General features: G+C 39.8%; 1 protein-coding gene across 1 annotated transcript in view; it reads left to right on the forward strand.

Annotated features, from left to right (window-relative positions):
• Window positions 1-10,889, forward strand: part of LOC137298942 (transient receptor potential cation channel subfamily M member-like 2) — a 56,263-nt gene extending 45,374 nt beyond the window's left edge. Inside the window, exons 33-37 of the mRNA XM_067831328.1 lie at window positions 18-123; window positions 908-1,051; window positions 1,211-1,324; window positions 3,445-3,459; window positions 10,721-10,889. Of these exons, the coding sequence (XP_067687429.1) occupies window positions 18-123; window positions 908-1,051; window positions 1,211-1,324; window positions 3,445-3,459; window positions 10,721-10,837 (496 nt within the window). The 3' untranslated portion in view covers window positions 10,838-10,889. The remainder of the gene's footprint in view (window positions 1-17; window positions 124-907; window positions 1,052-1,210; window positions 1,325-3,444; window positions 3,460-10,720) is intronic.
• The last annotated feature ends 3,665 nt before the right edge of the window (window positions 10,890-14,554 follow it).

Genomic DNA, 14,554 nt, shown 5'->3' on the forward strand with positions numbered 1-14,554 from the left:
TGTCACTACTGTTTCAGATGGAAGCTGGATGAGTTTGGCAACAAGTCGCTGGTTGATGGCAAACCCCAGCTGGAGTTTGTGGTGGTGCAGAGGTCAGACAACAAACAGTGGGCTCTCCCTGGGGTATGTCTACCAATCTAGCACTTTACCAACCAGCAACTCTATCAAGAAAAATTGTCATTTTGTCTCATCTTCCATAGTAACCATATCAAACTCAAGAAATTCATTTATAGTGGTCAGTGATTGATGTCAAATATAGCTCCTTGCATTGACTTTTATGCTGACATTATTACACACCTCTTCAGATGATACACCACTCACACAAGAGGCATTATTCTAACTACTGCTAGAGGCCAGCACACCAGAAACATATGAGTGGTTCGAATTTGTTTCCCTTGGATTTTGTTTTTGCTTTATGGAGTATTTGATGGAGTAGGGGTGTTGTATGGTTAAATGAAAGGGAGGATCCCTTTAATCATGCTCTCTAAATACCCACACATGAGGCCCAGTTGTCTTGGACATCACATGTTATGTCCCAAGCACTAGAAAACATATGATTGTTGCTTTGAATCAGTGTTCTCCCAAGGTACATTTCTTGGTATCTCAGCACCGTACCAGTATGTGTGGGTGCCACCATAACATTACGTGTCCCAGGCTTGCTTCAGGCTTTCTGCTTATGTTAAGCCGACTGGGCATGATGTAACTAGAATACTGTTTAAGACAGCAACAGTTCCATCAGACTTACTATACTTACTGACTATGTGCCTATTGACAGTATGCCCATTGACTTGCTCTATTCAGTGGAATTAGTGGAATGTCTGGTTGCCCACAGTTCCTGTTTAACCATAGTACCCATGATGACTCTGTTTCAATAAGATACCTTTAAGAAACATTGTACTTTGGGCAGGCAATCTGTGAGCCTCAGCAGAAGGTATGGGACATCCTGAAGTCTGAATTCACAGCTGAAGCACTAGATTGCTTGGTGGGTGAGCCGGAGGAGAGAGAGAAGATCCTAAATAAGCTGAAGGAGCTGTCCTTACATGGGGAAGAAGTGAGTGTCAGACCCTTTCTTGTCAGGAAGAATGGATGGTAAAACAGTGACTTCATGGTCAGGCTTATGTTCATTTAGATGGTTTGTGAACTTGAACAAATAAATGTTTGAGTATCTAGTATCATTATGCCTCAAACTTTCTTTTCTATTTGGGTGCAGGTGTATCGAGACTACGCTGACGACTCTCGCAACACCGACAATGCTTGGCTGGAGACGCGTGTGGTCAACTACCATGATGAGGACGGCACCATACTGAAGCACTTTGTTCTGAGGGTAAGGTCCAGCAGCAACCATCTTTTTATCACATAACTGTTATTAATCGTCATCATCATGAAACTATAAAGTTGAGGAAATGAGGATGTTAAATACTTAGATTACAAATGTGGTTAGGGAGTTAGGTCAAAACTGTTTTTTTTTTATTTTTGTGAATGATCAAAATCGTTCCTCTGTTCCTTTATGATACAATGTCCCATTTGTTACTGTGTTTCTAGATGCACATTAAACTCTGGCTCCATTGTTTTTTCTGTGATGAGATGTAGTGAATGCTTTCCTATGTGCCACGAGAAACTGTATGAAGTGTTTGTATCGCACAGTACTTGACAATGTGACAGGGATTAAGAGAGGCATTATATTAAATGACATTTGATAGTGTGTGCTAACTGCTGCCTTAATGAGGGTAAAGATTTTGCCAGTGTTTTTAAACAATTATTCTAACAACCTGACCATAATGTTATCAAAATCTATCTTGTTATTTTGTGCAGCAGCAGTCATTTTTGAAGGAACATTACTCCCATTTCTTTGTTTCTTGGATCCATATTTGTAATGATGAATAACATAGAGTGACTGGAAATAGTTCTCTCCTTTGACACTTGTAATAGAACACTGAATTGAGTTCCTAACGTCAGATGGGAAGTGAAATAAAGTCTTTGTTTTGTGGCAGCATGAAGAGAAGCAGGAGATCCCCGTCCTGGGCGGGTAGAGGTCACTGCCTTGTCATCAGAATGTGAAACATCCATTAGCACAGCCATAGATGTTTTCCTTTAGAGTAACACAAACCCATTACAGTTGGTTATCTCCAACAAGGTGTATGTAGTTGGTTCCCTGAGAGTGTTTACCAAGTTCTAGATTTACCTTTGCTCTTAAATTATGGCAAACATTTAACCCCAGTAGAATTCTTTGTTCCCCCACTGTATAGAACCTTGTTCCATATGTGTTGTCATGTCCCATTTAGACACTGGTAGAGGGACACTACTTGTGACAACGCTCTTTTTACATCATTTTTTTATTATGTGTTCCATGTAGCCACCAAATTCTGATCATGGGTCAGTCAGTCAAGGGAAAAGAAAATACAAAGAAAAATTCATAAAGACAAAATAATTCGAGTAATGTCCTTGATTCTCATTTATTGTAATTTGTGTCGCAATTTCTCAAATTTTTAGGACTTGCTGCAACAACTGACCAAAGCATTTTAGATAAACAAACATTTTATATGATGAGGTGATGAGGTGATACATTCTAGGTTTGAGTTTCCAGTGTTGGAATGAAAAAAAAACATTTGGGGAGGGTGTGGGGGGTGTCGGCAACAAAATTAGAAGGGTCAGACAGGCGATGAGAAACACAAAAAATAGAAATGCTACCCTTATAGTGTTCAGTTGCTTGTTTGTGAAAGGTCATGCATGTGCCACGATATATCTGTTTGTAAGCAAAATGAATTCATGATTAGAAAGGGAACATGATATTTTTAGTTCCTTAAAACCTCTGTAGATGTGTAATGCAGGTCCAAATATGAAGTGCTATTGGTTTTTGATTTCCAGATCAGAATGTTTGACAATGATGTTATCGCTTGATAGCTTCGGCTTACAAGCTAAGGGAAAGGTTGAGACCTGTACATAGCCTTCTCCTAAAGTGGGATACATGTGTCAATTTTGTAAGAAAGATTACAGTAAGGTCAATTAACAAATGATAATGAATATTAGTGATTACTGTAAATATCTCTAAGTTATTCTAACTTACTGTCCTCTCTGCCTCCAACCACATGTCTTTGTATTTAGGACTTTGTATAGCCTGCATAGAAGGAATGGTATTTCTGAATAGATCTGCTAAGTGGACAAACAGGAACTTCCCTGATACTGTGTTTTGATTTGACAGGTGTGATGTGTTATTCTGTACTGTCGTCGTATTGTTCTGCGGTATAAACCATGTCAAGTTGAATTCAAGTTACATTTTATAGTTTTGTTTTATGCTTCCTAAGACTATTACAATTTTTTGCAAAGTTATGATGTTCTTATCAGCTAACGTCTCTCATTTGATCAAAAAACAACAAGCATGAAAGATTATGTATCTAAGATTCAGGTTCATGTCTACTCTCACGTCCCTGATTCTTTTCTTCACAGCCTAATAAATCCCAGGTGAGCTAGTCTCGTCCTGTTGTTCCCTGCCTGGAACCCACACATGTCTCTAACTGTGGCCCTGTCTCAAACAATCTCCTTCATCAGCATTTGCCAGTTTGCATGTTACCCCTCTTTGTCACACTGCATGGTGTTACTATAGTGAATATTAGCTTTTTGTCAGGCTGAATGTTGCTACATAGTGACTGTCATCCCTCTCTCTTAGAATGCATGGTGTTACTATAGTAATTGTTACCCCTCTATGTTAGGCTGCATTTTACTACAATAGTGACTCTTAACCTTCTTTCTTAGGCTGCATGGTGTTACTATAGGGATTGTGACCCCTCTTTGTTGGGCTGCATGGTGTTACTATAGGGATTGTGACCCCTCTTTGTCAGGCTGCATAATGTTACTATAGTGATTGTTGCCTATCATTGTTAGGCTGCATGGTGTTACTATAGTAATTGTGACCCCTCTTTGTCAGGCTGCATAATGTTACTATAGTGATTGTTGCCTATCTTTGTTAGGCTGCATGGTGTTACTATGGTAATTGTGATCCCTCTTTGTCAGGCTGCATAACGTTACTATAGGGATTGTTGCCTATCTTTGTTAGGCTGCATGGTGTTACTATAGTAATTGTTACCCCTCTTTGTTAGACTGCATGGTGTTACTATAGTTATTGTTACTCCTCTATGTTAGGCTGCATTTTACTACAATAGTGACTCTTAACCTTCTTTCTTAGGCTGCATAATGTTACTATAGTGATGTGATTGTTACCCATCTTTGTTAGGCTGCATGGTGTTACTATAGTGATTGTGACCCCTCTTTCTTAGGCTGCCTGATGTTACTATAGTGATTGTTACCCATCTTTGTTAGGCTGCATGGTGTTGCTATAGTAACTGTGACCCCTCTTTGTCATGCTGCATGATGTTACTATAGGGATTGTTACCCATCTTTGTTAGGCTGCATGGTGCTACTCTAGCGAGTCTTCCCAATGGCAGGCTTTATGGTGTCAGTATTATAAGGGAGTGTCACCCCAAGTTACTGTCACTCTGGTCACTCATGTTTTCCATGTGGTAATTGTTTGTTGTGTTCTGCTATTCTGTTTCAGTTCAGATATTGGAAGTCCATGGTTGGATATGAGCCTGTTAGTGTAAATTCTACACCTCTGTTTTTCAACTCTTTTGTTCTTCTTCCAAGTTTTTTATTGTGACCATACATCATTGTTCAATCTGAGCTATTTGATCCATTGTTGTGAAATCATGTTTTCTATTTTCAATGGTAGAGCTGCATTTATGACGTTTTATGTTGAACACTGCACATAGTGTATTTTGTAGCCTTGATGTAGTTACCCACTGTCTTATACAACAGTCTTATGCATCACATACGCCTGTCATGTAACCTGTATTATAAGTGCCCTTATCCTGGAAGGGTCGTAGGGTTCATCTCTTCTGTCATGTCATCACAGTAGCAAACACAATGGATCAAAAGAGGTTCAAAACATACACAAACCTATAGAATTTCCTCAACTTCATCCCCAAACCTGAAGACGTTATGAATTCTTTGAAAAAAGTCCTCCTTAGGGTACATATAAGCCTTTTTATGTCCATTAAAAATCCACAGCAGTCAGGAAAAGAGACAGTTGTAGCTATATTTTGCAATGAAATATTTACAAAGCAAAAACTTTATTTTGTCTTGTGAGACCACCCATACAGGGCCCTGCTAGGGCCCACTACAGCCAAGCATAGGTAACTCTAGTCATCAACCTCGTACCTCCCTTTTCATGCTGAATAAACCAGACCAAATGAGGGAAGGTGGGCAGCTGTACCCCAAGGAGGACTTCCTTCAAAGAATTCATAACCTGTACAGGTTTGTATAATCTTGTCCTGAAAAGTCCTCCTTGTGGTACATACAAGCATTAGACTCCCAAAGTCTCAAAAGAGTGGTATTATGTCTGACATAGGGTACATTTGAAGTGTCAGTCTACAACCTTATGGAGATAGAAAATGATGCTTACCAATGTCATTCAAGGCGGGGATTGTGACTAAGGTGAAGATCCATACTGTCAAGCCTATATTGTGATTGGCTGATCATTAACAAACCCAGCTATAAGTCCCACGCGTCGACCCAATTGTTTGGCAAGAGTGTAATCAGAAGGAAAAAGGAAAGTTAAGGCCAGGCACCGATCATCAGACTAAAGCTACCTCCAGATACCGCCACTGATAAAAGGGGGAAAGATAGAGCCAACACCAAGTGCAAAACAGAGTTAGTCATCCATAAAGCTCAAATGGCCAATGCGGAGAACCTACTGGTCAAACTGAGCACGCTCACACAAGTGTTTGTCCCACTGATAATGATGGATGAACGTGCTCAGCAGACTCCAAATAGCTGCAGAGCAGATCTCCTCAGTGGGCAGGGCAGCAGCATATGCTTTCGACATGGCTACTACTCAAACTGAGTGAGCTTTTAATCCATCTAGGGGAGCTAAGCCCTTGTGAATATAGGCCATAGAAATCACTGACACTGCCCATCGTGAGATGGTTTGTGTATTGGCCGGATGAACAGTCTTACTGCCATAACAGCAAAAAAGCTGATTATCTTCATGAATATTCACAGTCCTCTTGATATGCTTGAAGGGTTTTATGCATGTCCAACACATGCACTACAGCATGTGTTACTGGATGCAGGAACCATGAAGGCAGGAGATCAAAAGGCGCAGTCACACGAAAGAGTAGCCATGGATAGTAGACACAGCTAAGTTGGCTTCTAACTGAGACTGTAAAAACTCTTAATACCTCAACTACAGTCAAAGAAAAGGGATTGAGAATCCTTCTATTTCCACACCAGTGTGCATAACAGGCCCAATTTTATCCTCATACAGTGCAATAGTCGAATCCTGCTGTGAAGCCAGAATTGTGTTTGCAACTGATGCAGGAATTCCATTCGCTTGGAGGCAATTCCAGACAGTCACCAAGCCACCCACCGAATCCTGGGATTCGGGTGTGGCTGACCATTTTCGAATAGCAGTCGCCGAGATAATGGTACAGTACGAGCAGCCCGAGTATTACCGGAAAGCAGCGCTGCAATGACCAGTGTTGTGGCGCTAGCAGCACAAGTAGCCACACTGGCAAGCTGCGAAGGGACACTGGAGATCCATAGGTATCGGTGGGAACGCTCAGAGAACCCTGTCCACCCAGTCAAGTTGGAAGGCATTGGAGGTGATCATTCTTGGATCCAGGATCCGTGAACAAAACACTGGAATCTGATTTGTCACCTCAGAGGCAAACAGATCCACCTGGAATAACCTGAACAACTGGGAGATAACCCTGAATATCTCCCGGTCAAGTAACCACTCGTGGGGTGCAAGCATACAACAACAGAAGGCATCTGCATGAACGTTGTCTGCCCCTGGGATCGCACCACAGTAGAAACTGCCACGCCTCCTGAAGGAGTGCCAGATGCACCGTGCCGCCCTGCTTCAGGATGTTGGTTGTTATGTTTAATAATTTGCCATGCCAAAGGCATAAGAAATCCCCTCAGAACCAGCAAAATATAACACTGACAAGTCTAAAATATACAATGATATGTGTTGAGCAGACAAAGAGCAAGATACAATGATTCACAACAGAGGTTTCTAGTACAATGCAACTGAGTCAGATCTAAAGTAATGGGTCACAAATATAATATCAACTCACCAGTCTTGGTTTTCAGTGAGAAACAGTTATCCTAAATGTTACACAGCGAGCGGTCAGGCACAGACATGTCACTCTTGAATGTAGGTCAATATTGTTGACAAAAAGTCGATGGCGGTAGGCAGAATGATGTTGAGAATTTCAGTTGTTCCAAGTGTAAGTCCATGTGTGTGTGTGTCCCATCAACACAACAACCAGTCTTCAGTCACAGATTCTTGAACGTTCAAGCACTGTGCCTCCACATTCACACCATTAACTTAGAACTTTCTCATCTGGCCATGTGTTTACCAACAGTCAAAACACATACTCATATACCAGGGATGAGAAATTTCCGCGGATCCGCGGAAATCCGCGTTTTTTTACATCCCCAGGGTCATTTTTCTGAAACGTCTAAATATATATACAGTGTTAATATTGATTTTAGAAGCCATATTTAGTGTGTAAAATGCCAAAATCCCAGGAGCTTACGGGGGGCTTCGCCCCCCTGGGCCCCCGACCAGGCTCCGCCCTGGACCTGGCTGGGGGCCGGTTGCCCCCAAACCTCCGACTAGTTTTCAGCTGTAAATGAAAATTTCCATTCTCATCCCTGATATACTCATATATGGAAGAGTGTCTAACGAGAGGCAGTTCTTAAGCACTACCTTAAAAGGTGTGCTGCTAAAGTACTATAGCCAGATGACCTCCCTAGGGCAATCAAGGTGTAAACACCCTCATCAACCACTGGGGAGTCAAACAACGCAACCTCTTCCATCGAGTAGCCATGAGGTCAAACTGAGACCTGCTACCGGTTATGAGAGGACGATCATCGTGGTGTATCTCCACCAAACAGCACAGGCACTCACTGTGAGAGTTCTGAGGCAGCAGGTTAGCCCCACAGCCAATACAAGGATGAAACTGTAACAAACAGGACCATGAAAATGGTACTGTCATACTGCCACAATATGCATGCATAAACATTCACTTATAGCAAAGAGAAAACATGTGGGCGAAAACTAATTGCCGAAAAAAGCTAAGCAAACTACACCCTCTTACGTCAAAACAAGTGGAGCAAAAAGCCAGCTGGCACTGTTACATAATGCATATATAGCAGATACAAAGTAAATGACAATAAACCGAACTTACCAACTTTCACTGAAAGCAGAAAAGGACAAGGCAAGCCTAGCTTAAAATATGCAAAGAAACACATCCATACTCGCTGTGAAAGCCCTGAGATGCAACACAGCAAGAGACAAATGCAAGCCTTGTGGGATGCCATCTGCCTGACACATGGCAGAAGGAGACTGTATGGCCAAGTACAACAATTCATGAATGATATTAGCAACCTATAAATTCCAACTTGCAGTCGAAAAGAAACCATACATACAGATTGGGACTGTTTCTCACTCATCTTCAAGGGAAGGGTCAAAGCAACTTCAAAATGGACCATGCTTGTTAGTTACTTGGAACGATAGCATGAAAAGTGAGGTAAGAGATTGACAGCTAGAGTTATCTGCTCTTGGGTGTAGGGCTCGAAGGGGGGCCTGTAAGGGTGGTCTCACAAGAAAAAAACAAAACTTTTATTTTGTAAATATTTTATTGCAGAATGTAGTTAAAACTGTCTGTTCCCCTGACCCAACGCCATGTTACATTACATTCATCTGCATGGTCTTGTGGTTTACACTGACAGTGGGTCGGGGTGAGATGCATCATCCCAACAGAAAACATATCTTTTCATGTATTTTCTAATAAGTTGCATGCTTGGAAGAGTACACTATGTGTTATAGGGTAATTTAGTAAGCGTTTCTTGTGTCTGCATGTGTTGAAGTGTTTTTGCCATGTATTTTTGTCAAACTGAAAGGTAAATGATACTATCCATGAACTTCATCCAAAAATATTGTTAATTGGCTGACCTGATTGTCAGTTTCATCCATAATTCACTGCTGCCTTATGTATCACATGATCAAGCTCTGTAGAACTAAGGGAGAATACCAGCAATGTGTGATCCCCCATGTGATGATGTGATATCAGAGGGAGATGTCATGTCATACTGAGATGTGATGTTATGCTGAGATGGGATAGCATACAGATTTGTCATAGTGAGATGTGATATCATACAGATACTGTAAATCATTAAATTTTTGCGGAAATTGCGAATGACTTCAGCTCGCTAAAATATCATGATGCAATTTGCTGGTAGAATGCAATGAATAATCAGCAAACAACCTGTCCTATCTTCACTTCATTATTCACCACTTCATATAAATTAACAATAGATCTAGACAATACATATATTAAGCAATGACAACAACGCGGAGAATGACTGATTACTGGCATTACTCGTACTCACGTGTCACATGTCAAACAATGGATACCTGAACAAAAGTCAGTCATTCAGTACGTCCGATACTCCAGACAGACGCCAACCACGCAACACACATTTCTTGAAGACTGTTTGAAAGGCTGAGACCATCCAGATGGCGTGGATAGCTTTCACGGCACTTATCTGGAGATCAACAGCTTCGCCGACACTGACTAAACTGGTCCTTAATCAGTGCCAATTTATTAGAGTCAGTCCATTTAATTTAATACCTGTGAACTGTTTTAGGCTTATATGGCCTATTGTAGCAAGTGTTGTTTTTAGGAAAACATCACTGATTGCATACATGCGGAAGTACTCCACTAAATGCTGTTCAAGATTAGCAGCAAACTTTAATATGTGATTGGATTTACTTCAGATAAAACTTTCAGATGCAAGTAAGCTTTGAAGCTGTCAAACTAAACTATGTTTTGAGAATTAGACAAGTCGCAAAAATGTCGTGGCGCAAAAACGTCTGTTGGTCGCCACTCTCAAAAATATCATGACGCAAAACTTTCGTGATTTACAGTATATGATATATAGAGATGTGATATCATAGAGATGTCATGTCATACAAAGATGTCATGTCATAATAAGATGTCATGTCACAATGAGATGTCATGTAGTGAGATGTGATCTACAGAGATGTGATATCATAAAGAGGTGTCATGTCATACTGAGATGTGGTCTACAGAGATGACATGTCATACAGAGATGTGATGTACTGAAATGTGATATAGAGAGATGTCGTGTCGTACTGAGATGTGATGTTATGCTGAGATGGGATATCATACAGATACGTCATAGTGAGATGTCATGAAGTAAGACGTGATATTATACAGAGTGGTATATCATACAGAAATATGATATACAGAGATGTGATGTCATACAGAGATGTGATATCATAAAGATATGTCATACAGAAATGTCATGTCATGCAGAGATGTGATGTGATATTATACTGTTATGTGATTGCATGCTGAGATGTGATTTGTGAGTGAGTAAATTAGTAAAGTTTAATGTCGCATTTAGAAATATTTCAGCTATACCACAATGGAAATTTGCTTCACACATTCTCCATGTGGGCCTTCGGCATGACAAGTGAATTTTTTATTAACTGGCATGCTACTCCACCACCCCTGAGAACCGTGATATGATGCCATACTAACATGTGATGATATGATGTCATACTGATATCTGATGATGTGATGTTGTGACATTCACTGTGATGATGTTAATACTTATGTGATTCCAGGCTGGTGACACAGTGGATGCAGCAATATGGCAGACGATGACATCATCATTGACACTACATGGGAGCCACTCCTATTTCTGTCAACTTGTAGCTGAGAAGCTTGGCGCTTACTTCTGATCAGTGCTGCATCCAGAGTTTGTGTGATGTGTGGATGTCAAGAGACTTCTGCCCAGGTCAGGTGAAAGAACTTGGGCTATAAGCTATTTGTGTGAAACAACTGTCTGTGGACAGGGTTCAAGTTGAGAGTCTCCAACATAACTTCTCTGTGCCTTGCATACCATATCATGTCACAGACTGCTTCATGAGATACATTCTTATATCATAACACTAATTTCATGACGAACAAAGTGTTAAGGATATCCCGCAATGCCCCTCGTCATGTATGATGTCATGGCAACCCCAAGCTCATGTGATGTCATTGTAACCCCATTTCTATTTCTATATGTGATGCCATCTCCATGCCTCATGTAATGACATGACAACCCCTAGCCTATGAAATGGTATGGCAACCACAGCCTCATGTGATGTCATGGCAACCCCAAGCCTCATTTAATGTCATGTGGACCTCAAGACTACATAATGTCATGGTTACCCCAAGCTCCATGTTACGTCATGTCAACCCCAAGCCTTTATGATGTCATGGCAACCCCAAACCAATGTAATATCAAGACAACACAATGCTTCATGTAATGTCATGGCAACCCCAAACCTATGTATTGTCATGGCAACTGCATGCCTCATGTAATGTCATGGCATCCCCGAGCCTATTCAATGTCATGTCAACCCCAAACCTCATGTAATGTCATGTCAGTGTCATGTAATGTAATTGTAACAGGCATTTATATGAAGAGCCAGTTGTATGTCTCCTCTGTCAACTCCAAACTATTGCCAACCCCAGAACTGTCACTGTAGGCCTCACTAAACTAGCCGACTATCGCTTCAGACATGAAATACCTGGTCAGTAAATTGCATTTGAGAAGTTGACCTCTGTCACATGTGTGGACATGTGTCTTGACTCCAGGACAGAATCTCAATGTTTGTACGGGTCAATGTGGCTGTGATTTGAAGTGACTTATCTGTGCCAGTAGAGTATTGTACTTGCTTAAGTAGAAACCATGGTTTGTTGTATTGTGGAGTAGCTGCTCGTAGACATAAGCAGATAGTTTCTAAGAGTTCCACAGGAATCATTGAATCTAATGAATTGTACTTATGAACATGACAAATACTACTACTTACCGGTCAGATTCATTTGTTAGTATCACTCAACATTGGCTTATTGTGATTGCTAGTGAAGACATTGCACTGTGCTGTTCCTTTTGTCCACAGTCTGTCTACCATATCCAGACCGTCTCTGTATCTTCAGTGTACCGTTATCTGTACTATCATCTCTTAGCTATCTCTGTATGGTCAGAATCACACAAAATCTATCTCCGTACATCTCTGTACCACCTCTGTCTCATCTCTGTAACTTCCATCTTTTGTTATTGTAATTAATACCGATGATTCACTGTACATAGCCACATCAGAGACAATATTTCTTCATACTGGAGATATTGTGCAATCAAAATATTCTGTTTTCATGTATTTTATGATCATTTACTTTAAAGCTGTCTGTGATATATGTGTGTGTCAGTGCCAGCACTGACGATCTTGAAGTGCCATTACCTCTCACGCTGTCTACCTGCTATGTACAACTTTCTGTGCCACATCAAAACTGAAGCATCTACAAGTCATTGGTTGGTTTTCGTTTGGCAAAATGTGAGATTTTTTTCAATGGGAGTCTGCACTGGGGTAAACAATACATATGCAGTATCAATGTATTTGATGTGTGTACCATGAAATGAGGGGAAGCTACAGCAGACAGTCACACTCGTCATAACTGCTGATTCCACATATGTGATGGAGAAACTGTATGTACAAACTTTGTACTTATGGTGTCATCAAATGTGTATCAGTTATTGACTTATGTTCTCTTGTGTGCTCAAAGGACTAAATGTATTGATTTATCTCCCCCTTTTCTCCAAAAGGCACTTAAAAATGTCTGTTCCGTTCTGTTATGTATTTTTTAGGGCTCAAAGTATATATGCAGCTAACTCATGTATGAATCTAGTTGCACCCCAAGTGAAACAGCAGAGAACATCAAAATAGATTGAATCAGATGTAACTGTCACAAACTCCTTGGTCATTGATAAGTCTTTTTACTCTTTCATATACAATAGTGTCTTAATAAATGAAATGTAAAGAAAGAAGAAAGTTAATACCAAGTCTTTTGCCTTCTAGTGAATTTGTGCTTGTCCTCAACCTACAACTTTCATCACAGCCAATAACGCAGTGAAAAAAATATATATAATTGTATTTTCGGATTGGCTTCCATACTAAAGTCTGAGAATTAAAAATATCAGATGAAAGAACAGATGCCTCTCCAAGTGGTGTGGGTTAATCTCAGTATCTCTTACTTTCCCTGACAATAGTAATAGTGTTCAAGTCTGAACCACAACTGAAATAACAGTTAAGCGTCGCCGATTACTGATAACATATATACTTGAAAAACATGCGCCAGATTTTTCACAATATTAAATTGACATCACACTTGTATCAAAGTATACACTGTTTTGATATAATTTATTTTATATGTAGAGTTTTATGATTTATTTGTTGATATATGTGTATGCATTGTTATATGAATATGTATGTATTGTTACATGAATATGTAATTATTGTTATGTATATATATGAAAGCATTGTAATATGTATATATGTATGCATTGTTTTATGTATGTATTCTTAACTGCTGATAACTGATGATGTTGCGAGACATTATTTTTGTATTTGCTCCAAGAGCATAGCATGACTTGTGATAAACATTGAATGGAGACATGTTCCCATCACTGTATTGGGTGATTTACTTACCAGAATATGTTTTTTCTACAAGTCTTTACATGCCAGACATATTTTATGAATGTTTATTTAATATTTTAACCAACATCAAGAATATTACTTGAAACTGAGTTATCATTCAAGACATGAAAATGTGTCTACATTTTCTATAAAAAGTATGTTCAGTAATGGGTTCATCCATCAATAATAATATGAAAGACTAATACAGCTATTTTCAGTGTTATACAAAGTAGTTTCTATTATAGTCTTAGTTTCATCAGAGAATACATGTATATGATCTCATTGATATGGATACACTGATAACTGGGAGACAATAGACATTCCATTCTTTCCCCCCCCCCCCCCCCCTACAGTTAACATACGCATACATATATAACTGGTATTGGTACCTAAAGAGCATTTTAGATAACCACTGCCTGTGTTCTCCCTTCCAGACTTGTCTTGCTTACACCTAATACCTGAATCTTGTGTAGATGCTTATTTTGTATATTTTAGACCTGGCTTTCAAATATTTGAGATCCATCTTGGGCATGTTTTTGCCCATTTAATACCATAATGTAGCAGTTTGCCTGTTTGAGACCAGTTTCTTGTCAATGAGCATATGATTTACTGACTAGCTAACTATGAACTACCCCCAATGTGTAAATCATATGATTTACTGACTAGCTAACTATGAACTACCCCCAATGTGTAAATCATATGATTTTGATTGAGCATATTCTAAAGCTGACAATCAGTACTGGCGTAGATTCACGACGTGACCTCTAGTGGTTGATCTGCTTAGACGCCAGTACCTACATGTTGTAACTGAAGGTATGTGCAAGTTAAGTTGGTAGCAATTTGTATGTAGTGTGATGTATTGAGCAGAAATTTGGATGTTTAATTTTAAAGCCCAGTTGAGCATTTTCCTGCCATCCTCAACCTCCTATGTTATAG

The sequence above is a fragment of the Haliotis asinina genome, chromosome 10, assembly GCF_037392515.1.
Source record: "Haliotis asinina isolate JCU_RB_2024 chromosome 10, JCU_Hal_asi_v2, whole genome shotgun sequence".
NCBI lineage: Eukaryota > Metazoa > Mollusca > Gastropoda > Lepetellida > Haliotidae > Haliotis > Haliotis asinina.